Below are 26,684 nucleotides of genomic sequence, written 5' to 3'. Positions count from 1 at the left end.
TTAGGACAGTGTTTTTCATACTTCTTTGCGCACAAGCCATGGCCAAAATGCACTTTACATTGCATGTCAATAAACACACACATTGGAAACGAAAGTTTATGAAACACTACTACCCTTACTATATTTGACACTTTTAAAATTTCTATTTTAACTTGGTTAGCTTAAAAAAGAAATGCTGGTCTTGCAACCTATTAAACTGATTTCCTGCCTCAATAATGAATATCACCTGCAATTAAAACACCCACAACATTGTCTATGCTGTCTGTTCTACTTACATATAAAAAGTCCATCCATTAATATAAGAATAGAGGCAAACATCAACAGAAGGCCAGATCTGTCCTGAGATCTATCTATATTCCCAGGATGAATACTTTGAGGGATTAAGGAAAAAAACAAGTGGAAAAAATAGTAAAGGCTAGCATGAAATCAGTGGAAAAATGATGATATACTATTATAGCATTAAATAACATTACAGGCACTACTAGGGGGTGTCTAAGTAAACAGTAAATACACTTAAAAAAAAACAAATATGCTGGAACTAAGGTTATTTTATATAAAAGGATTCTGTAAAAATGGCTGTAATCCATCCTAATGATGTTATTAAAAAATTCTAAAATACTAAGAAAAAAACATGTCTATTTACTGTTCATTTAAGAGTATTAAACTTTTACCAATTAGTGACTGCTATAAAAATAACAACCCCCAAATAGAATTCTTACTGAAAAAATACGTGTCAACCTTTTTGGATATATGTAACTGTTAAACGCACATTACACATTATTAGTATTTTTACAGTTATTACTCTTTTATCTTCTTCTTTACTTGAGATTCATAGAAATTCATTTTAACATCACTTTTATTTTTTGGCCATTAAGTGTTAGTTTTATAATCTAAACCAGAAATGGACTGGACATAATAATACAAAGAAAGTTTAAAGAATCATTTGTGGCAGAAAACTCATCTTTTATAAGTAGAAAATAAAACTATTATTTAATTCAGGTGAAATTCTCTGCTTATCCTAGTATCAGCTACAAACAGAAAATTCTTTATGTAATCATATGGCAATATATACAATTTTTTCTTTTTTGCAAAAATGTTTAAAAACCCATTCAATTAATCTTTACTTATTAATAGTCTCTCTAAAGTTCATATATAGCTAAGAGTTGAAAGATTTGTTGTTTGAGTTAGTAGTCAGTCTACCATTTCTAGAGTGCTCAATGAAAATAGATAACCCAGGCAATATTACCATGTTTGTTCTCGGAAGACTTCCATTCACATATTTACATATATATATATATAAAACATATACATATATATAATATATATGTTAAATCACTTCTACAAAATAGTATGGTGTATAAAAACTAGAGTTTTTTTTTTAAACTATTTTTTTTACTATCAAAAGGCAAAAAGAGAGGTAAAAAAAATTTGAAATACTAGCAGATTAAATCGTAGCTATACAGGGAAAATTAATCTAAGCTATGCAGATTAAATCTTCACTTGCAGGCAAAAAGATCATAGTAGGACACATTTCATTGAAAATATCATGTGTTATGGCTAAATTTAGCCAATCTCTTTAGGAACAATATAAACACTGAAACAAAAAAATTGAACTAAAAAACACAGAGACAAAATTGAAAACATTTACCTGAAATTCTGGTACAGAAGGTGACTTTGGGACAGTTTTCCTCTTCTTTGTGATTGCTTTTTTAGATACGGATTTTTTTCCTTTCAAGATTAAAAGAGAAAAGCTTCATAATGCTGTTTATAGCACTTCATTAACCAAAAAAAAAAAAAAAAATTACATACAACCTTGAAAGTTAAATTATAACTAACAGATGGCTTCTAGTGAGTCAAATAAAAAATGATGCATCAAACCAAGCCTCTGTAAAGGGAAACAAACTATAACAACCTGTAACAGACATATTAACAAATGTTGTTTTCTTTATATTAGAACCAAACTACTATAATCTCCAATGTGTTGTACACTGTCAGAATTACTACAATAAGATTTGGCAAAATGTTTTTTTACTACTGCTTAGTTAAAAATCTAATTCACAACTTAAAGTTATGTACAAAAAAACCCTTACCTTTAACAATGACTTCTGTAGTCAGGAACTTGCATAGAACTATATACTCTGAAGACTACAGTCTTTATTCAAGCTAATGTGAAAATCCTCTCAGTAGTTTAGCAAACAAGGTTTTCCTTCTATCCCTTCAGCTCTCCACTCACCTAATGGCCTGCGGTTGGAGTATTCAATAACCAGTTTTAAAACAAAGTAAACATCTCCCTTTAAAGTGCACCCAGTCATTTGTGCAATCAGAAATTGCTGGAAAAATAAATCCACATTCCTAAAGAAATCCAGTTCACAACACAGATTTAAGTATACATATCTGCAGTATGTATTTAACTGGACAAAAGATATTTATGAAACCTCTGTTTTTTAGTAAGGAACATGTTGAAGTAAATGTTTTCCCCACATTTGTAATCAGCAAAATCAATTAATAAACTGTTAACTTATTTAGCAAACACAAGCTACAGTACAATTTATGGGGACAACAAAGAATTATAAAATGGAAACTTGTCCTCTACGAGTTTGCGCTAAATTTACCGTAAGGGAATAAAAAACTAATTGGAAACACTTAAAAGTTAATTTTAGTTCACAATAGTTTGTAGGCTAAAATCAGCTTAAAAATGTTTATTTTTTCAAAAAAGGAAATGAGTAAGTAGCTAAAGCAACTTTGCTGTACTATATAATTCCTATTGTTCTTTTCTAAATATTTACCTACATAGGTCTTCTTGCATGAAAACTGCGAAACCGACTGCAACATTTTATTGAAATCATGAATACAATTCCAATTTACAATATAATTGCATTTTCTTTGGTATTCTTTTCAATCATATCATAGAACTGTAATTTGGATTTCTTTGACTCAATAACATGCAAGTATATCATATCAAAATACTAATAAATTTTCAGTTGCTGAGTTTTATTTATTTATAAATTTCTTGTCTTTTCTTAGGGCTGCTCCCTCGGCATATGGAGGTTTCTAGGCTAGGGGTCTAATTGGAGCTGTTGCTGCCCGCCTACATCAGAGCCATAGCAACTTGGGATCCGAGCTGAGTCTGCGACCTACACTGCAGCTCACAGCAACGCCGGATCCTTAACTCACTGAGCAAGTCCAGGGATTGAACCTGAAACCTCATGGTTCCTAGTCGGATTTGTTAACCACTGAGCCATGACAGGAACTCCCAGTTGCTGAGTTTCAGTGTCATGTTCTGATAGGTATCAACCTACTGTTATTTGACATTTTTTTGTCCTTTTTTTTAGGGCCTCACCCATGGCATATGCTAGTTCCCAGGCTAGGAGTGGAATCAGAGCTGTAGGTGCCAGGCTACACCACAGATCAGAGTCCACATCTGCGAGCTACAGCATGTGCAACCTACAGGGCAGCTCACTGCAATGCTGGATCCTCAACCCACTGAACAAGGCCAGGGATCAAACCTGTGTCCTCAATGGATACGTGGTCAGGTTTGTTACTGCTGAACCACAACAATGGGAACTCCTGACATTTGCTTTTAATTAAAGAACCTAATTCTTGGTATCTCTATAATACAGTTAGTAACTGATTTTTAAACTGGGTGCAATAGGTACCTCTCAAGAACACTGATGACTCTGAACAACAGAATGCCTTTACCATTTTTGAAAGTCATGGGAAAAGATTTTACTGCTTGCTGACTTAAGACAGCAATTTGAAGGGAATGAAATCCTTCCTCATTCCTATTCCTGATCCCCTCCGGAGTCCTTTAATTAGCTTTTTAAAAGTAATTTAATATGGGGAGTTCCCATCAAATGGCTCAGTGGTTTAGGAAACTGACTAGTATCCATGAGCATGTGGGTCTGATCCCTGACCTTGCTCAGTAGGTTAAGGATGTGGTGTTGCCATGAGCTTGTGGTGTAGGTCGCAAGACATGGCTCGGATCCCAAGTTGCTGTGGCTGTGGTGTAGGCCAGCAGCTACAGCTCCAATTCAACCTCTAGCCTGGGAACCTCCATATGCTGTGGGTGTGGCCTTAAAAAGACAAAAGACAAAAAAATAATAATTTGATTTTTGTATTTATTTAAAAGCATGACAGAAGTCACCCTTGATATTCCCAACAATTTCATGTTGTTGACACGCAGGCACTAAACTTAAGTACTAAATTCTCAGTTAATTCTATCGGCTGTGCTATTTGAATTGATTAAGCAGCGGATGTGGTTACTGGGTATTGTTTTTAACCAAGTCATTAAGATACTTAAATGTTATTAAGTAACTAGAAGTTGTATTATGCAGTAGTTTTAAGCTCCAGTTTTGGAACTAAAATACATGGGCTGGAATATGAGCTTTAACCACCTAGTAGCTACAAGATCTTGAGCAAAATTATTTTATTTTCTTCTGCAATTTCTTCATCAGTAAAACAGGATAATATTACCTACTTTGTGAGAATTAAAACAAGTTAAAATATGTTACGAAGCTTAGACTACTGCTAGGCACATGGTAAATGATCAATAAATGTTAGCTGTTTTTCTCATCTGCCTAAACTGAACTGTGATGAGTCTAAAAAAAAGGTTTACCATCTTTTAATCTTATTCAAATACTTTTAAAAACTTACTCCTCAGTCTGGTTCTTGCTCTTATGTTCTCTGTGCTACAGTCCACTTGTACATGTATCAATTAATGTAACACCTATACACTATTATAATTATCTGTTTACCCGTTTCTCTTCCTTACTGGACTAGGACGTATTGACAACAAAAACTCTATTATTTATTTTTTTTACAGCATGTAGCACACTGTAAGTTAAGAGAAATGATCCTTAAATACAAGAATGCTACACTTCAGAAATTTCATCAGCGTAGGGATAGGAAAGGGAGGCAGGTAATTGTTTACAATTCTGAGGGTCAATCTGAGTCCAATTTTTTACTGAAGAAAAAACACTGACAATGAATTTTAATAATCTGCATAATTTACCAAAAAGTTTTACAACATGACCAAAGAAAGGTAGTAAGGAAATCAACATTTATTAAGAGCCTGCTATGTGCCATACACTTAGTAAGGTGACATATAAATTACCTCAGTTAATTCTCAAAACAACCTTCTGAAGTAAGCAATATCCCCTTTTTAATGTGGGATAACTACTGAAGATCAAGAAAAAAAAAAAAACTTACTTAAATATTACACTGTAATAAGTAAGCTCCTTAGCCAGGGACCCTAACTCCAAAGTCCAAGCTCTTTCCATTATGTAATTCTAACCTCTTAAAAAATCATAGTTACCATTTATTGATTCCTAACATGTGCCAGGCACTATGCTAGTTGCTATGCATTTGCTATTACATTCATCTTTGTAAAAACACAGCAATGTAGGTATTACCTCATTTTTCAAAGAGAAAGAAACAAGCTATAAACAGGTAAATAAATAGACAGAGAACTTACAGCTAATATGCACCAGAGCATATATTTGTACTAGATCTGTGTCACTTCCAAGTTGTGCTCTTTTTACGATAAAATAGTGCATTTTTCAGACTTTCTGCAGGGATGTAATCTACTTCTGATTGACTTCAGAATATTCCTTCTGATTAGTGTTATAAGATTTGCGTATTTGCTATTATTTAATATACCTTCAGACTATCTCAACAAAACAATGTGAATATGAATTTCCCTGCATTCAATAAAAATCAACTGTTACTTTTTATTAAATATTATCTTTTTCTTTTTCCCTTATACGGTTGTACCTGCCAAGTATGGAAGTTCCCAGGATAGGGGTTGAATCGGACCTGCTGACCTATGCCACAGCCATATTTCAGCTGCATATACCGTATCCAAGCCTCACATGCGACCTACATGGGGCTACGCAGCAGCCTGTCCCAACACTTTATCCTTAACCCCTTTAGCAAGGCCAGGGATCAAATGTGCATCCTTACAGACACTATGTCAGGTTCTGCTGTGCCACAATGGGAACTCCTAAACATTACCTTTAAAGTGAAGCATGGGATACTATACAACCACACAGCCTTTAATTGGTAAAGTTTTTATTCCAAAGCAAGATATAAAGAAGGCGACAACATAGTCTCCTCCCTCCCAACCCCCAGTAGGCTTCTCTTCCTCTATCACTTACTTGATCATACCCCAGGGCACTTACCCCCTCTCCCCTAAGTCACCTGGTCCTATAAAATACAATTGTCAGAAGGCAGTTTAAGATATATACAGCATTTCAATACAATTCATAAGCCTGAAACACAGACATGGGCAGAGAATTAGTGTTAATATGTATCTGGAAATGGATAAGAAAACCTTAATATGGCCTAGTAATTAATGCTGCAAGCACAGCCTAATGAAGCTTTTTTTTTTTTAAACTATGCTTAGAATAGCTCTAAAAGGAAGTCAAACTTAAGAGGGAAAGATATAACTAAAAATGTATTTTACACTACAGGTTAGGCATAAAATTGTAGTCTTCTAGAAAAGAGAGATACACCTCTTACTAGAAAAAAAGGTGACCGTCATTCTCAAGCCAGCTCCTCTTTCTTCAGTCTTACTCTTCATCTTTACCTTCAGCTGATTTCCTATTTGTATTCATTCCCTGGCCCCTTAGAAAATTCAGACTTCTAGGGAGTTCCCGTCGTGGCACAGCGGTTAATGAATCCGACTAGGAACCATGAGGTTGCAGGTTCGATCCCTGGCCTTGCTCAGTGGGTTAAGGATCCAGCGTTGCAGTGAGCTGTGGTGTAGTCTGCAGACGTGGCTCGGATCCCGAGTTGCTGTGGCTCTGGCGTAGGCTGGTGGCTACAGCTCCAATTCGACCCCTACCCTGGGAACCTCCACATGCTGCGGAAGCAGCCCAAGAAATGGCAAAAAGACAAAAAAAAAAAAAAAAAAAAAAAAAACCCGAAAATTCAGACTTCTAACTTCAGCACTCCTAGATTTGGCCTTCCCGTGCCTAAAAATTATTTTGAAACATACACTACTCTCTCACTGTTTTCACTTTAGGAATTTAATGTGAATGTCAAGTCAGACATATAAAAGTAAAAAAAAAAATGGCATTTGTATTATTAAATAGATGAATCTGGCAAGTACCTATCTAGACTGAAGGCACAGAAACAGAGTCTAAATACGACTTTTATTTATTAAATGTGAAAATCTTGGCTAATATTTTTATTTACATCATACACAAGTTTCTGGAATGTTCTACCTCTAAGCCATTTGACTTGAACAGCTGATTTTCCTTCTATTCTTCTTGCCTATGTGCAAAGTTATCATCATGCAGGCATTTTTTAACTCTATCAAAGAATTTAAAAAACTCCTGAATACCTACTTCTTTTTTTCCTTTTGAACTTAGAATACAGAATCAATTGTCAAATTTTGCTACTTACTGCAACATCTCTTACAAAATCTTATTTTCACCTGTTAATGTGACAGAAGGGTCATATAATCATTCCATATATGGATTTAGAATTTCCTGGAATTATCTAATACCCCTTCATCTTTATAAACACTGTCAGTTTCTTTTTATAGCTCTTTAATGGCATTTTAATTACCCTGCAAGACTCCTTCTAATCTTGCCACTTACTACTGTGTGCCTTGGACATGTTAATAAACCTCTCTGTGCCTCAGCTTTTTAACCTTTAAAAGCTATATAATGGGGATAAAAATAGCACCTACTTGTGAGTTTTTATGAAGATTAAATGATACTATATATATGTAGAGAGAGAGACAGAGACAGAGAGGGAGAGAGAATAGTGCCTGGCACATAATAAGAGTATGAGTATTAGCTTGCCAGTGGGTGGAAGAAGTACAAGGCATTAAAATAAAAGGACATGAAATATAATCAATCTTTTCACTCTTATATTTCAGCCTCTTGAATTGGTCTTCTAAAAATTTTCCCAATAAAAACACACAGTTAGGTTCTATAGTAATATTAACACAGGATTATACAACTATTTCACAAATGTGGCCTTGTATATAATCAAATACCATGGATTACATTACTCTCTCAATCACTCCCTATAAGTAGCTCATTACTTTTTACACAGTTGATATCTAATTTCAAGCTAATTTCCTTGCACTATACTCTTGATTCAATTATTTAAAATGGCACTACAGGGAGTTCCCACCATGGCTCTGTGGAAACAATCTGACTAGCATCCATAAGTATGCAGGTTTGATCCCTGGCCTTGATCAGTGGGTTAAGGATCCAGGTGTGGCCATGAGCCATGGTCACAGAAATGGTCTGGATCCGTCTCTGCTGTGGCTGTGGTGTAAGCCAGGAGCTACAGCTCTGATTCCACCTCCAGCCTGGGAACCTCCATATGCTGTGGGTGTGGCCCTAAAAAGACCAAAAAAAAAAAAAAAAAAAAAGGCACTACATATCCAGAAAGGTATCACCCCCAAATGGCATATTTCTATCAAACACCTTCTTAACCCTCAACTATAAACTTTTTCCTTAAGTTTTTCTCTAATTGTGCTAATTTATTCAGTGACACTAGGCTTAATTTATACTCCCACTATTCTTCAAAGTCCATCCTCTATGAAATCTTGCTATATAGTACACAGTGATTTAGCCTCTCTCTGACCTTTGATTGTATTGTTTTTACCATATACTTAACAATTACTAAATGAAGCTATTTACTGTTTTTGAATTAGTTTCTTCAGCTATGAGAGAATACCACTTGTCTTATTTATTTTAACTGGTTTAGAGAAGCTAATGCCCAAAATGATGTGGTTGAGTATAATGACTATGTAAAGAGAGAAAAATCCTCCAAATTAAACTGGCCGAAATAAGATAGCACAAACTTTTTTGTAAGAATTAATATATCTTGAATCATTTTTGTCTATTTTTTTAGGTTTTATAAACAGTCCTCTAATTTTTAAAATTTCTAATTTATTTCAGTCAATTCTACTTGCACTACACAATCTATAATAGTTTATTATGGAAAACAACCAAAATATCCAAAAGGCGGTTAAATGAACTACAAAATACACATAACAGAATCATTTTAAAATGTTCACAGCATACTGTTATGTGGGAAAAAAGCAGACTGAAAAATTGTATGTACTACTCAAAAGTATAAATGTCTTAAAAGGATATGAAATATACATATTAAGTGGTTAATTAATCTCAGTTACATCTGGGTGAATCATATTATGTGTGTTCATTCATTCATTCAATAGATTCCTACATAATGTGCTAAGTGCTAGGGATGCAAAACCAGAAATAATCCTTATGGTTCTCAAGAATGTCACAGAATAGAGGGGAGACAATCATCAGAAAAACCTAGAAATAAATGCATTAAGAATGAGTTTTATACAAATTTATTCTCTGCCAATCAAAAAATGGGCAGAAGATCTAAAGAGACATTTCTCTAAGAAGACAGACAGATGGCCAAAAAGCACATGAAAAAATGCGCAACAGCATTTGTTATGAGAGAAATGCAAATCAAAACCATAATGAGGTATCAACTCACACCAAAGAGAATGGCCATCATCAAAAAGTTTACAAACAATAAATGCTGGAGAGGGTGTGGAGAAAAGAGAACCCTCCTACACTGTTGATGAGAATGTAAATTGGTACAACCACTATGGAAAACAGTATGGAAGTTCCTTAAAAATCTAAAAATAGAACTACCATATATGATCTAACAATCTCATTCCTGGGCATGTACTCGGAGAAAACCATAATTTGAAAAGATACATGAACCCAATGACTATACTACCCAAGGCAATCTACAGATTCAATGAAATCCCTATCAAATTACCAAGGACATTTTCATAGAACTCGAACAAAATACTTTAAAGTTTGTTTGGAAGCACAAAAGACCCAAAATAACCAAAAACATCCTGAAAAAGAAAAATGGAGCTGGAGGAATCAGGCTCGCAGACTTCAGACTATACTGCAAAGCAAGAGTCATCAAAACCATGTGGTACTGGTACAAAGACAGAAATATAGATCAGTGGAACAGGATAGAAAGCCCAGAATTAAAGCCATACACCTACAGCCAACCCTTCTATGACAAAGGAGGCAAGAATACAATGGAGAATAGACAGCCTCTTCAATAAGTGGTGCTGGGAAAACTGGACAGCCACATGGAAAAGAATGAAATTAGAACTCTAACACCATACACAAAAATAAACTCAAAATGGATTAAAGACCTACATATAAGACCAGACACTATAAAACTCTTAGAGGAAAACATAGGCCAAACACTCCCTGACATAAATAACAGCAACATCTTTTCAGATCCACTCCTTAGCGTAATGACAGTAAAAACAAAAACAAACAAATGGGACTTAATCAAACTGAAAAGTTTCTGCACAGCAAAGGAAACCCTAGACAAAACAAAAAGGCAACCCACAGAATGGGAGAAAAATCTTTGCAAATGAATTGGCTGACAAGGGATTCATCTCCAAAATTTATAAACACCTCCTGCAGCTCAATACAAAAAACAAAACAAAACAAAAAAACCCACAACCCCATCCAAAAATGGGCAGAAGATCTAAACAGACAGTTCTCCAAAGAAGACATACAGATAGCCAAAAAAACACATGAAAAGATGTTCAACATCACTCATTATTAGAGAAATGCACATCAAAACCACTCTGAGGTACCACCTTACACCACCAGAATGGCCATCATCCAAAAGTCTACAAACAATAAGTTCTGTAGAGGGTGTGGAGAAAAAGGAACCCTAGTACACTATTGGTGGGATTGTAAATTGGTGCAACCACTGTGGAAAACAGTATGGAGATTCCTAAGAAAACTAAAAATAGAATTACCATTTGATCCAGCAAGCCCACTCCTGGGCATCTATCCAGAGAAAACCATGACTTGAAAAGACACACGAACTCCAATGTTCACTGCAGCACTATTTGCAACAGCTAAGACATGGAAACAACCTAAATGTCCTTTGACAGAGAAGTGGATCGAGAGGATATGGTACATATACACAATGGAATATTACTCAGACATTGAAAGGAACGAAATAATGGCATTTTTAGCAACATGGATGGACCTAGAAATTATGCTAAGTGAAGTCAGTCAGACAATGAGACACCAACATCAAATGCTTTCACTGACATGTGGAATCTGAAAAAAGGACAGAATGAACTTCTTTGCAGAACAGATACTGACTCACAGACTTTGAAAAACTTATGGTTTCCAAAAGAGATAGTTTAGGGGGTGGGGGCATGCACTGGGGGTGTGGGATGGAAATCCTATAAAACTGGATTGTGATGATCATTGTACAACTATAAATATAATAAATTCATTGAGTAATTAAAAAAAAAATGAACCCAGGAGTTCCTGTCATGGCATAGCAGAAACAAATTCGACTAGAAACCATGAGGTTGCGGGTTCGATCCCTGGCCTCGCTCAGTGGGTTAAGGATCCAGCATTACCATGAGCTGTGGTGTAGATTACAGATGCGGCTTGGATCTGGCATTGCTGTGGCTGTGGCGTAGGCCGGCGGCTACAGCTCCAATTAGACCCCTAGCCTGGGAACCTCCATATGCTGTGGGTGCAGCCCTGAAAAGACAAAAAGACAAAAAAAAAAAAAAAATGAACCCAATGTTCACTGCAGCACTATTTACAATAGTCAAGGCATCGAAGCAACCAAGATATCCACTGACAGAGGAATGGATAAAGACAATGTGGTATATATATACAATGGAATATTACTCAGACACAGAAAAGAATGAAATAATGCCATTTGCACCAACATGGATAGATTATCATACTATATGAGGTAAGTCAGACAAAGATAAGTATCATATGTTATCACTTACATGTGGGAACTAATTTTTAAAATGATTAAGATGAATTTATTTGTAAAAGAGAAACATACTCACAGATTTGAAATACAAACTTGATGGTTACCAAAGGGGAAATGTGGAGGGGGGAGAGGGATAAAGTAGGGGTTTGGGATTAATAAACTACTATACACACTACTATAGGTAAAATAGACAACCAACAAGGACCTACTGTATAGTACAGGGAACTCAATATTCTGTAATAACCTACATGGGAAAAGAATCTGAAAAAGATGTATATGGACAACTAAATTACTTTGCTGTACACCTGAAACTAACAAACACTGTAAATCAACTATACTCCCATGAAATTTAAAAAAAATAAATAAATTTTATAAGTAGGTATCATGAAGGAGAAGTATCTGGTGCTGTAAGTATGCACAATTGGGAAAATGTCAATGTTTTTCTACTCTATAATGTTTCCAAGAGTAAAGAACAGGCTTAAATAATTGAAAATGAATTCAAATTTTAAAAAGCAGAAAGAAAACTCCAATTCTGAAAAAGATTAAAATGCTTATGAGTTGCAAAACTGCCACACAGTAAACTAAAATTATCAAATCATTTTCAACCAATTTGTCTTTGTGCCTTTTACTAAAAATCATCTATCTAGCCAGAATAAGAAAGCTTTAATAAATTTGGAGATTCCACCAAAATTTAAGGCTTGTGTAATCAACATAAAAGGGACCAGATTAGCTACATAAATCCAGATTAACCACATGTAGTCTACCCTAAGTAAAGGTTCACAAATCAGCATGCATGACACAGCTTATCCCAAAGCATATTCTACAGAAAACTATTATTTTTCTGTAGAAATTATGCATTTGATTACAGGGGCTGCCCTAAGCTTCACTGGGGATGCTATTTAATAAACATTATATATATAATATAACATATATATGTAAAACACCCTTCCCAAAGATGAAGATTTGTGAATTCCAAAATATATTTGGTACAAGAATTTAATAAGATGCAATGTGGACCTGTAGTAATGCACACTGTAAATCTGTAAGAGGAACAATTACCAAACCTGTGACCATGAAGCTAACTTCCAAAAAGAGTAAGAAAAGAAACATATGCCCCAAACTAACTATAAAAGGCCATAATGTCACATATCTAATAAAGGGGCCCAGGGAGAAACCTCAGAAGGATAAGTGTACAGAAATGAAGTAAAACAAATGTTTTGTTGTTATATCATTACGTTATGACAGTAAGAAGTTTAGTGTCTGCTGGAGAGAAAGAATTGGCCTAGGCGTACACAATACTAACATGGGAGAGGGAAACTATATTATTAGTCAGGTACAAGTATTTCTGTCACTGAAAAAGGACTTTCTAAAATTTGCTCTGGAGATACAATAAAAAAGCATATAAGCAAATAGATTATTTTCTACTTCATGCCTGTTAAGCCTTCTCTCCCCAACAAAGAGTCTCAGAAAGCGTCCATGAGTACTCTGAATTTGCTTCTGAGTTTTTTTCATCCACTTGTCTAGAACTGGACAGGAAACTCCCATAGATTTTTCTCTCTGATCCTCATTCTGAACAAAAATGTAGGTAGCAACACTTGCAGGTAGCAACACTTTATTTGCTTACAGTACAAACTCCTTTTAATCCAATCTTTAGGAGTTTGTATCTTTATTTTGTAATTGGTATAGTCTGTATAGGAGCTACATCAATATCTATGTTATAAACTATCATAAATCATAATTACCTTTGAACATATGAATAGTGGGTCATAGATAAACAATTAATAAAAGGTATTTTTAGGGGAGTTCCTGTCATGGCACAGGGGAAACGAATTTAATTAGGAACCATAAGGTTGCAGGTTCGATCCCTGGCCTCGCTCAGTGGGTTAAGGATCCGGCATTGCCGTGAGCTGAGGTGTAAGTTGCAGATGCGGCTCCGATCCGGATCCAGCGTGGCTGTGGCTGTGGCTCCAATTAGACCCCTAGCCTGGGAACATCCATATGCTACAGACTACAGATGCAGCCCTAAGGAAAAAAAAAAAAAGTTTTAGGTAACAATGGTATTAATAAAACACTATATAATTCAGAATTGAAAAAATCTTCAACTTTAAAAATATTACTTAATAGTTTAGAGGCTAATATCTCAAAGAGAACTTGCCAAATCAGTCAAGCTAAATTTATAGAGCCTAGTAGACTGCTTATAAAATTTAAAGAATTTATTGCTGAAAATCACTTTAAAAATCGTAGTTTTTTATCATCTGGGTCAGTGTGGACCACTTTGCAATTTTTCATTCAATAAATTAAGCCTGTCCCTAATAGTAAATGTTATACTATTTCTTTATAAATTACACATTACACAAATATTTTAAAATACATTTAATTATACTTAATGATTTAAATTACTAAGGTATAATAACAACTATATTAGCTAAACAAAATTCAATCCCTCATTAGTCAACTCATCAAATTAGTCAAATCTTAACTATCTTTGTTACTGAGGGAAAGAACAAAAAACTTAAATCCACAAATAATGATGATAAACTACAATGCATTATAGTAAACAGTTCAAGTTTTTCCCAATCAGGCAACATTTTATTAGGGTTAATAAATGGAGTGGATCATTTGCTTTTCTCTCACCTATCCTTGTGAATAACAGAGACATAAACTGATGAAATGCTAAACAACAGGAAAAGCAAAAACAGTTGAGTAACTGAAAAACAGAGCAGTCAACCATTAAAGACTTTATTCACAGGACTTTCTGTTGTTACAGTTTTAAACAGACTTGTGGCAATATAGTAAGTACTTAAATTTGCTTAAGACAACTCACAAATCCTTTAAAAAAGTAAGCTTCATATCTTACTAGTTGATGTATTTTTTCCTGCATATTTCATATTTTTTCTAATAAATTTTCCCATTTCATATTTTTTCTGGATATGAAAATATGTACTAAAAGAATTTTTCAAAGTGCTGAGAAATACATAATAAAAAACTAAGACCCAGAAAGATAATTTAACCTGCCTTGTTTTAAGAGGCTAGTCGCTATGAACTTTAGTCCTGGGAATGATACCTCCTGATAGCAGTGCTCCTTCCACTGCACTATACTGCTCTTAGCCTGGGGAAAAAAACACTTCATACAAATGATGGGAAGCATGACTTACGGAGAAACTGGTCCAGAGAAATGTAAAAACATAATGCCCAAAGATTTTCAACTGAGAACTAAATTCAAATGTATTGACCAGTATTTTGTTGTTATTAGGATATGGAAGCTGATCTGGCTTTTGATTATAGGGACTAATATAAAACTTGACCCTAAACACACACACATGTGTTTCATTCTGTCAATCAGAGCCTTCCATGATTTCTAATTGAAAGAACTAGTTGAAGTATCCTAAAATCTAACTCTCATACTTTTCTGTTAGCTTACCTGATTTGTGCTTCTTGTGTTTTGCTTTCTTTTTGATGATCAATAACTTATTCTGGATCTCAGGTTTATAAGACTTGAATGCAAGGGAATGAAGACCTTCACGCTTTCTCTGTAAGTTTTCATTCAAAACATCTTTCAATTTCTTTTTTTTCTTTTTCTTCTTTTTTGCTCTCATTTTAGTTAGTTTGAGTTTCTTATGGCTCTGCAGTGACTGTTCTAACAGAATATCCCTCACAACTTTGTGGCAATTAATTTCTGGATGATCACTGTGACTTCCATTTACATATATTTGGCAAGATTTCAGAGTATTTTCTTTTAATGGACTGGGTTCAGGCTTTACTCTGGAGGCCTCACCATATTTTTGCTGATTTTCTATAAACCTTATTTCACCTGGACTGAGAGGCTCTCCAAAGCCAGTAACTTCCCCTGGACTCCCTGGTTTCTCTAAATTTTCTTTACAACAATCAACTTTTTGCATTTCACAGGGCCTGCGAATTCTAATTTCACAGTTGGATTTCACTTCCATTTCAACAGAGATGTCATGATTATCCAAGTTCATTTTAGCAGGGCAGCAAGTTGGGTCAAAATGAATTTCCTGTTCTCTCCTGAAGGCAGAAGGCAAACCTTCTCTAATACACCTATGTTCTCCATTACTTGCACCAATGTAGTCACATTTCAATTTCTCCAGTTTAATCCGAGGTACTCTTTGTATTTTAATGGGTGGAATTGGAAATTCTGGGGCCTGAAAAGGTCTCTGTTTATAAATTCGTACATCTGCACCACAGAATTGTGGAAAGTGTACATAAGCATTCTCCAAATAATCGTAACCAAGGATGACTTCCCTGCATTCATGAATAGGCTGCCCAAGTACAGCATCTTGAACTTCTTTTTGTGTTTCATACACAAAGTCACAAAGACCCTTAAGTAACCACACTTTTTGGTAGAAAGGTAGTTCATGAAAAGGTTTTTCTTCCAATGGATTAACTTCTCCAAGAACTTTAAAAAACTGAGGACACAACCCAAGTTTTTCAGCACAGTTATCAGGATTTTCAGTCTGTCCTACAGCGGTATACCACTGCTGTACTTTCTGTCTCAGTGCTGCTTCCCAGGTTTTATAAGGCAAAGTAGGTCTTCGATGTAAGGTAGGTCTGCGATGGGGAGGACTTAATAGAGAAGTCATTATTTTAGATAGAAAAGCATTACACTGAGGCATCAGAAGACAACGTTCCAATTCGTAAAAGACTATTTCTGGCAAATTTAGAATTTGCTGGGCTAAACAAAGGAAATGCCCAATAGCTGGAATTTCCCACATGGTCTCCATACAAGTTGGAGCTGCTTGAGCTAGAAGCTTTCTTTCCCATTCTTCTATTTCCTTTTGACTAGCTTCTTCGGCTTCTTTTCTTTCCTGCTCTCGAAGCCTAAAGAAAATTTAACAAATTATATTATTATTACTTAGAGAATACTATAAAATACTAAATTAAGCATGTCATGTTTACTTTCAGTCAACATGGCAATTGGCTGTTCCAGTTATTACTCTAAGTATAAAGTGTCCCCCTAGATGTATCATTATTTTTTTTTTCAGATGAAGAAATACACATATAACTTGATTCTGAGTTTTACTGATGGAGGATTATCACTGGCACTGCCACTCAAAACTCTTCAATTCATAATTCTTCAAGTCACTTTAACTTCAAAGTAAACAAAAAAGTTATTTCAAATACATACTAAAGAAGTTTAGTGCTTTTGAGAAGTGGTATGTCATATAAGAGCTGTAAAGATGTTTATACCTTTTGACTCCATAATTTCATTCCTAAAAAGTTATACTAAGTAGATAATTCAATAGATGCAAAAAGTTACATGTTTTTCAGTGTTAAGTGGAATTTTATATAACAAAAATAAAAGTATAAAGAAGTTGTATTACACAACTGGGAAATAAGCTTGCTATGTTATGTAGCCTTAAATATTAAAATTATGAATATCATGTATAAACACAAAAAAATATCCAAACACAACACAGAAGTTAACAAGTAATAGCAATAATGAAAATATGCAAATACTCAACAAGATGACACTATTCCAAAAATAAAGGACTCCTAGGTTGATGAGATTGAATTCTTTCCCCCCCTTAAAATTTCTTTATTAGCACTACTTCAAAATTTTCCTAATTAAAAAAACATTAAAGGAGTTCCCGTCGTGGCTCAGTGGTTAATGAATCCGACTAGGAACCATGAGGTTATGGGTTCGATCCCTGGCCTTGCTCAGTGGGTTAAGGATCCGGCGTTGCCGTGGGCTGTGGTGTAGGTCGCAGATGTGGCTCAGATCCCACGTTGCTGTGGCTGTGGTGTAGGCTGGTGGCAACAGCTCCAATTAGACCCCTGGCCTGGGAACCTCCATATGCCGCAGGTGCGGCCTTGGAAAAGACAAAAAGATGAAGAGAAGTCTTAATGATTTTTCATTAGGCAATGTGTTTTTAGATGTGGCATCAAAAGCACAGTAACAATAGAAAAAATAAAGCCGTCACCATCGAAACTGAAAACTTTTGTGCTTTTAAAAGATGTCAAGTGGGTGGGGGGATGTGCTTGGGTTATGGGATGGAAATCCTGTGAAATTGGATTGTTATGATCATTATACAACTACAGATGTGATAAATTCATATGAGTAAAAAAAAAACAGAAAAAAAAATAAAAGACATCAAGTGAAAAGACAATCAGAGAATGGGAGAAAAATTTTGCAAATCATATAATAATGGATCTATAGCTAAAAAACAAAAGAATACTTATGACTCAATAATAAAAGGATAAAATAACTAAAGAATGGACAAAGGATCTCAGAGACATTTCCCCAAAAAAGACACACAAATGAACAATAAACACATGAAAAGATGCTCAACATCATTATCCATTCGAGAAATGCAAATCAAAACCACAACAGGATACTAATTTCTAATTTCTGTCTACTAAGATGATTAAGATAATAATGATTATTGGTAAAAACGTGGGGAAATTGGAAACTTCACACACTGTAAAGGGTATAGCTGCTTTGGAAAGCAATCTAGCAGTTCCTCAGAAGGTTAAACATGTGATCCAGCAATCCTCCTCTTAGGTAAATATCCAAAACAAATGAAAATATCTGTTCACACAAAAAATTGTACATGAATGTTCACAGTAGCATTATTCATAACAGCCAAAGAATGGAAACACCAAACATCCATCAACTGTTGAATGGATAAATAAAAAGTGGCATATTCCTACAACAGAGTATTATTTGGTAATAAAACAAATGAAGTGCTGATACCTGCTACACCATGGATAAACCTTGAAACATGATACTAAGTGAAAGAAGATACCCACGAAAAGTCCACATGCTCTACAATTTATATAAAATGTCCAGAAACAGAGTCAAAAGTTGATTAGTTGTTTCCAAGGTTGCAGAAGGTGGAGAAAATGAGAAGTGACAATAGTCTTTCTTGGGGGGGGTGATGAAATGTCCCAAAATTGATTGCAGTGACAGTTGCACAACTCTGTGAATATACTAAAAACAACTGAATTTTATATTTAAATACTTGAATTCTGCAGTGTATGAATTATATTTCAATAAAGCTATATTTAAAGAAATAAAAGCATATAAAGTTTTAGGAGAGAAATTAGCATACAATATCAAAGGAGGGAAACATAATTTATCTTAGTCTTGAATTTTCAAAAGTGAGAGCTCTTCTAGAGATATAACTAATTTATAGAGTCTAAAAGAAAAATCAAGGCATAATGACATTGGCTATTTTTCTATACTATCATACTGTAATCTGTTACATACATAGTAAGAACAGTATTTTAGAAATATTGGGACTTCCTCTTCTACAGGGGAAGTGTACTTTTTTTCTTTAGGGCCACACTTGCGGCATATGGAAGTTCCCAAGCTAGGGCTTGAATAAGAGCTGCATGCGCCACCCTATACCACAGCCACAGCAATGTGGAATCCGAGCCGAATCTGTGACCTACACCACAGCTCACAGCAACTCTGGATCCTAACCCACTGAGCAAGGCCAGGAATTGAACCTGCATCCTCGTGCATCCGAGTTGGGTTCTTTTTCACTGAGCCATGACAGGAACTCCCCAGAAGAAGTGTATTTTTATATTTCTGGCTGAGGAGTCACACTATGACTATCTTGCTATTACAGATGTTACAAATTATCTGATCAAGTAGTTCTGGTTCATTTTAAAAAGTTAATGAAGAACCTGTCATTTGTGATTTGGTATTCATATATATTAATTACATTTAAATATTGAAACAATGTTAGAAATTTTAGTAAAATTCAGTTTCTTTCAAAAGTGCTTATAGCGTTGAGGAGTTCTAGGTTTTTACTGAATGAGGTTGGGTAGGATGGTAGAATCTACCTTCTCCAATACAAGGCTGGGACTCCAAAAGCCCACAAAATCAGTAGAAGTATATAACAGCAACAACAGTCCTTCCTTTCTCCTGGCCCCAACTCAGGGACTGAAAGGAAAACTGTCTTCACAATAGGAGTAGTGGATAAAAAAAAAAAAATCTCTCCTAAGAACTTATAACCATAAGTTGACTCATATGGATTTATTCACTTTCTTGGGTGCTCAGAAAAGTTTAATGTGGTCACATGCCAGAATTACTGTCAGGCACTTGAACAAAAAAATTAAATCTCTAAAGCAGTGCACCTTATAACTAGATATTAAGGAATTCTGACAGATACTGTGACAAGAAAAGAGTTCACAGTCAAAAAAAAAAAAAAAACTCAAAATATAAAAGGAAATAAATTACTCTATAGGAGAGGGAAAAAAATATGACCTGAAAAAACAAACAAACAAACAAACCTACAGATACACAAAATACAGAAGGTAGGAAATACCTCTAGTGAAAAGAAATTTAAAAAATTGCATAAATAAAAGGAGATTATTTTATTTTTTATTTATTTGTCTTTTTGCCATTTCTTGGGCTGCTCCTGCAGCACATGGAGGTTCCCAGGCTAGGGGTCGAATTGGAGCCATAGCCACCAGCCTACGCCAGGGCCACAGCAACACGGGATCCGAGCCACATCTGCAACCTACACCACAGCTCATGGCAATGCCAGATCCTTAACCCACTGAGCAAGGCCAGGGATCGAACCCACAACCTCATGGTTCCTAGTTGGATTCATTAACCACTGTGCCATGAAAGAAACTCTGAAGGAGATTATTTTAAAATGACGAAGCAATTCTGAAAAAGAACTGAGGAGAACTTCTAGATCTGAAAAGTACAGAAATTAAAAGAATAAAAGATTTACAGTTAATTCCTCAACAGCAATAATGGAAGCCAGCAGACAATAGAATATCTATGGGATTTCTTTAATGTACTTAAAAAATAACTATCAATTTAAATTCAGAGCAAAAATATCTTCCAAAAATGAAGAAACAGAAATATCTCCAACAAAAACTCCATACTTGTAACAAACAGACCCTCATCTAAAGGATTTACTTCAAATGGAAGAAAGGTCAGTAATCTTTGACTGATGATAAGAGATGAAAAGGACCAAAAGAGTGGTAATATATGTATTAGTTTATATATAAATGGCATAAAATAATGATAAAAATATTTTATGGGGTTAAAAAGACAAGACAGAATTAAATTACATTACAAAATAGCAAATAAGCTGGATAAGAAATGATTAAAGTTAAAAGTGTGGAGTTCCCGTCATGGCACAGCAGAAAGGAATCTGACTAGGAACCATGAGGATGCAGGTTTGATCCCTGGCCTCACTCAGTGGGTTAAGGATCTGGCATTGCTGTGAGCTGTGGTGTAGGTTGCAGACTTGGCTCAGATCCCGAGTTGCTGTGGCTATGGCTATGACCAGCAGCTGTAGCTCTGATTGGACCCTTAGCCTGGGAACCTCCAAATGCCACAGGTATGGCCCTAAAAAGCAAAAAAAGAAAAAGAAAAAAAGAAAAAAAAAGTTAAAAGTGTTCCCAGGTCCCTGATTAATCAGGAAGATGGTAAAAATACTGATTATTTTTAGGTTTTAATAAGCCTATGACATGTGAAAGTTTCTAGAGTAGATATTAAAATAACAGACTTTAAAGATTTAAATCAGTAGAGTTGTAAATATGGAAGGAAAAATAAATAATAATCAAAAGTGGTGGGATGCATATAACTAAAGCAGCACTTTGAGGGACATTTATAGATAAGAATGTGTATTTAGAAAAGAAAAGTTGAAAATCATCTATTTGTGTTCATTAAAAGAAAAAAACCAGAAGTTGTTCCCTGGTAATCTGTCCAGTGGTCAGGACTCTGTTTTCACTGCTGTGGCCTGGGTTCAATCCATGGCCTGGGAATTGAAATCAAGCCACTGTAGCCAAAAAAAAAAAGGAAAAAAAAAAAAAGAAAAAAACCCAAAAACTAGAAAAAGAACAGTTAATTGAAGCCCCAAAGATGAAAGAAGGAAATAAAAAGCAGAAATCAGGGCATTCTCTTTGTGGCCCAGTGGATTAAGAATCCAACTGCAGCAGCTCGGGTCACTGCAGAGGTGTGTAGGTCTTGGCCCAGTGCAGTGAGTTAAAGGATCTGGCACTGCTGCAGCTACAGCATAGGTTGCAGCTGTGACTGATTCAGTTCCTGGCCCAAGAACTTCCAAATGCCCAGGGTGTGGCCTTAAAAAAAAAAAAAGCAGAAATCAATGAGATATAAAACAAATACACAATAGAAAAAACATTACATCTGAAAGTCAGTTCTTTGAAAACACTATTAAAATTAATAAACCCTCGGGAAGACTGATGAAGAAAACACATACACAAAACCAGTATGAGAAATGAAAATAGGCACATTCTATAGATTAGACATAGATGACATAACGATATAGATGATCTAAGGATATTATAAGCAACTCTATACCAGGAGACAATTTAAATGAAATTGACTTTTTTTTTTAGCTTTTTAGAGCTGCGCCCGCAGCATATGGAAGTTTCTAGGCTAGGGGTCGAATGGGAGCTGCAGTTACCGGCCTATACCACAGCAGCGTCAGATCAGAGCTGAGTCTGTGACCTACACCCAGCTCACAGCAATACCAGATCCCTGACCTACGACAAGGGATGGAAACTGCATCCTCATGGATACTAGTTGGATTCCCAACAATTTTTTTGAAAAACACAAATTAACAAAACTGACATAAGAACTAAAATCTGAATAATTCCGAATCTATTAAAGAAACTACACACTTTAAAATCTTCCTCACATAGGAAAATTGCAGTCCTAAAGCCTTGATAAGAATTTACCTCAAAAATTTCAGCTAATCAACAAAATATAAAACAGGCATGTTAAAAAAGTAAAATGGAGTTCCCGTCCTGGCACAGTGGAAATGAATTCCACTAGGAACCATGAGGTTGCGGGTTCGATCCCTGGCCTCGCTCAGTGGGTTAAGGATCCGGCGCTGCCATGAGCTGTGGTGTAGGTTGCAGACGCGGCTCGGATCCCGCATTGCTGTGGCTCTGGTGCAGGTTGGCAGCAACAGCTCCGATTAGACTCCTAGCCTGGGAACCTCCATATGATAGGGTGTGGCCCTATAAAGACAAAAGACAAAAAAAAAAAAAAAAAAAAAAAAGTAAAAGAAGGAATTAAAACAGTATGTAACAAAAAATTATCAGAATGATCCAGACAGATTTGAAAAAGAAACAAAAAGAACTTCTAAAAAATAAAAAATATACATAAACACAAAAATAAAATACTCAATAGTACTAAAGTAGCAATTTTACACAGGAAAAGGTAGAACTCAAGAAATTTCAAAGAATTCAGAGCGAAGGAGATAAAGATACAGAATATAACGAAGAGATATTAAGACTGACGGAGGACAGATTAAAGTCTAACAAACAACTAAATGGGACTCCAGAAAATAGGAATACAGAAGAAGGGTAGGAGGGTGGTGATGATGGCAATATCTGAAAAGATAACAGTGAAGAATTTCCTAGAAATGGTGAAGGACACAAATTCCCAATTCAAAAATCCCAAGAAAATAAATTAAGAGAAGCACACTTGAGCATATCACAACAAACCATCAAAGACAAAAAAATTTTTACAAGCAGTTGGGGGGGGCAAAGAAAAGATTACAAATAGAGAAATGACAAAATGATGGAGAGATTTCTCAAACAGCAACGAAATAAACCAAAAACAATAACCATCATTTATGGATGAGGATAAATAAAAGTCATTTTCTTTTTTTTTTTTTTTTTGTCTTTTTAGCTATTTCTTGGGCCGCTCCCGCAGCATATGGAGGTTCCCAGGCTAGGGGTCGAATCTGAGCTGTAGCCACCGGCCTACGCCAGAGCCACAGCAACTCGGGATCCGAGCCGCATCTGCAACCTACACCACAGCTCACGGCAACGCCAGATCGTTAACCCACTGAGCAAGGGCAGGGATCGAACCCGCAACCTCATGGTTCCTAGTCGGATTCGTTAACCACTGCGCCACGACGGGAACTCCCAAAAGTCATTTTCAAGTAGACAAAAAGTAGAACTCCTTCTAACTAAAGTAAAAATTTCGAAAGTGTCTTCTGCTTCCAGCCAAGATGAAGTAATAAGGAATCAGATTTATTTTCCTACCTGAACCAACTATAAAAACCCTGACCAAACAGAGAAAACAATGGTTAAACAGGAGTTCCCTGGTTGCCTAGTGGTTAAGAATCTGGTGTTATTATGGCTGTGGCGTGGGTTTGATCCCTTGCCAGGGAACTTGCACATGCTTCAGGCCTGGCCAAAAAAAAAAAAAAAAAAAAAGAACAAAAAGAATCAAAACATTAGCAAAAGACACTGATCTCAGAGAAATGAGAAATTGAGAAGGTGAGCCCAAAACTGTTCCAGTTTACTGCTCTAAGAGGATTTCCAGGCCATGATGTAGGAGGGAGAAGCCAGGTAGAGCCTGATTCCCTGGGTTGAGAAGGAGCTAAGAGTCCAGAGATATCAAGGCAGCTAGAGTGTACAAGACATAATACTAAGGAGAGACATGCATAAAATGAGAACAGTAACAATGTACAGAGTCCCCACTCAAAGATTCAGAACACTGATTAGTGAATGCATACACAGAAATAACCCAAGACTAGATAGGGGGAAAACATCCCAAAGATTAGAAAATAAAGTGTTTATTCCCACTAGACACACAAACTCCTAATTCATGGGATGTTGGATAGAATATTCAACAAGGTCCTGCCCTGGAAGTAAAAACTAATTAGCCCTAGATTGAGCATCGCTTTGGACCTAAGTAACAAATCATAAAAGATCCAAAATAATCAAACAGTTTCCAAGAAATTAACTGCATTCCAGAAACAAAGCTCTAGAAGATTCGCAGGAATATGAAAATATCCAGTACACACCAAGACAAAAGTAGGAAGCATTCTACAAAGAAATATATGATCCATACCAAGGAGATAAAAACAATCAATCAAAATTGACCCAGAAATGAAACAAATGTTAGATTTAGCAAGGAACACCGTTAGAGTAGTTACTGAAACTGTAATACACATAGTCAAAAAGTTAAGTGGGAGACATGGAAGATATAAAATAGACCCAAATCAAACTTTTAGAGATGAAAATTATATCTGAGATGAAAATATAATGAGTAGGGGACTAGGACAAATTAGACATAACTAAGAAAAGATTAATGAACTTGAGGACTGTAATAGAAATTATAAAAATTTAAAGGTACAGGGAAAATACTTCTATAGTATATGCTTCAGGAAGAAAAATAGAGTTCCCATCATGGCTCAGTGGTAACGAACCCAACTTGTATCCATGAGGACGTGGGTTGGAACCTTGGCCTCACTCAGTAGGTTAAGGATCTGGCATTGCTGTGAGCTATGGTGTAGGTCTCAAATGCGTCTTGGATCCTGCATGCTGTGGCATAGGCCAGCAGCTACAGCTCCGATTTGACCCCTGGGAACTTCCATATGCTGCAGTTGTGGCCCTAAAAAAAAAAAAAAAAAAAAAAAAGATCACTGAAAGAATTTCTAAGATGAAAGGACTAAAGAACAAATTAAAAGTGAATCATGTGGGTAAATAAACATTACAAAAAACAGTAACAATAATGTCTCATTTAGGGCTAAAAATGAAATAGAACCAAATTACCAATCAATAATACATAAGATAGATGAGGCATAAAAGATAAAAACTAACAACAGAAATAGAGCATATAACTTCCAAATCTGTGGAGATAGTTTTTTTTTTTTTTTTTTGGTCTTTTTGCCATTTCTTGAGCCGCTCCTGCAGCATATGGAGGTTCCCAGGCTAGGGGTTGAATCAGAGCTGCTGCTGCTGACCTACGCCAGAGCCACAGCAACGATGGATCCAAGCCGCGTCTGCAACCTACACCATAGTTCACGGCAATGCCAGATTCTTAACCCACTGAGCAAGGCCAGGGATGGAACCCGCAACCTCATGGTTCCTAGTCGGATTTGTTAACCACTGAACCACAATGGGAACTCCTGGAGATAGTTTAAAGAGAAATAAATCTTTATCTTCCACAGATGGATGTCAACAGATAGCACCAAACTGAAAAATCAAGAAATAGCAATATAGCATGTATTTAGAAAAAAATACATACTTACTACTAGAAATAATTACTAGAAAAAAATAGCTAAAAGTTAAAGGTGGATGTTTCTGAGTCATGGATTTGAAGATGAGTTTAGAGTAAGCTGCTGTCTTTCATTAGAAGCCTTAACAGTACTACGTGACTTTTAAACTATACAGCCTGTGAAATTTAAAAAAAAAAAAAAAGAAATTTAAATCAACTTTTCAAAAGCTAAAGAGTATTAGCCAGGAGATACTAAAGGGTCAAAAACAAAAAGATTTATGGGTATTGTGTGTCTTACCATGTTAGATTTATGAATATTGTGTATCTTACCATGAAATTGAGTTTCTCTATGTATTATATACTGAGAAGAGTAATCATTTCTTCAATAGTCTGTTGTTTACTAAGTAAAAGGTTTTCAAGCTATTTCTCATGAAATGTAACTCCAACTTTGTTTTAAAGTTTAGTATAGAAAGCTATCTGTTAGAACATCAACTATCAAAAAGTGCATTCAATTAGTATGCTTGGCATTGAAACTGATTTTGGTCAACCTTGTCATGTTCTTTTTCTGTAGAGGTGAAAGAGTAACAACTAGTGCTCAGGGAAGATAATGAAAGGAGAATCTGGAGTAGACCAAGACACTTTTATGGACTTGTTTTTGCCTAAAACAGTGAAAGCAACCTTTGTCTATAATAAAGGTTACAGATAATGGTAACTTCAGATAATATTTATTCAACATAGATGGGGAAACTAAGGACATAAAAAGGCAGTAAGATAACTTCCTTAGGCTTACACAGAGCATCTGTATAAGAGCCAGCAATAAAAACAGTTTGGTAGGCCAAAGTTAGCACCAACTGGCTTACTCTTAGAAGAAGATGAAAATTGGGCAATTGTGTAATACACACATTCT

At 35.5% G+C, this 26,684-nt stretch overlaps 1 protein-coding gene across 4 annotated transcripts in view; it reads right to left on the bottom strand.

The window, feature by feature from the left end:
* The window catches only part of KIAA2026 (KIAA2026 ortholog), a 113,237-nt gene that overhangs the window by 33,871 nt on the left and 52,682 nt on the right, over positions 1-26,684 (bottom strand). For all 4 annotated transcript variants that reach the window (XM_003121915.5, XM_005660127.2, XM_021063912.1 and 1 more), the window contains 2 exons: positions 15,224-16,641; positions 1,649-1,728 (listed from right to left, as the gene is read on the bottom strand). In XM_003121915.5, the coding sequence (XP_003121963.3) occupies positions 1,649-1,728; positions 15,224-16,641 (1,498 nt within the window). The remainder of the gene's footprint in view (positions 1-1,648; positions 1,729-15,223; positions 16,642-26,684) is intronic.

This window comes from Sus scrofa, chromosome 1, assembly GCF_000003025.6.
Source record: "Sus scrofa isolate TJ Tabasco breed Duroc chromosome 1, Sscrofa11.1, whole genome shotgun sequence".
Classification (NCBI taxonomy): Eukaryota; Metazoa; Chordata; class Mammalia; order Artiodactyla; family Suidae; genus Sus; species Sus scrofa.
Note: the sequence above shows the minus strand (reverse complement) of the source record. Positions and strands in the feature narration are given on the sequence as shown.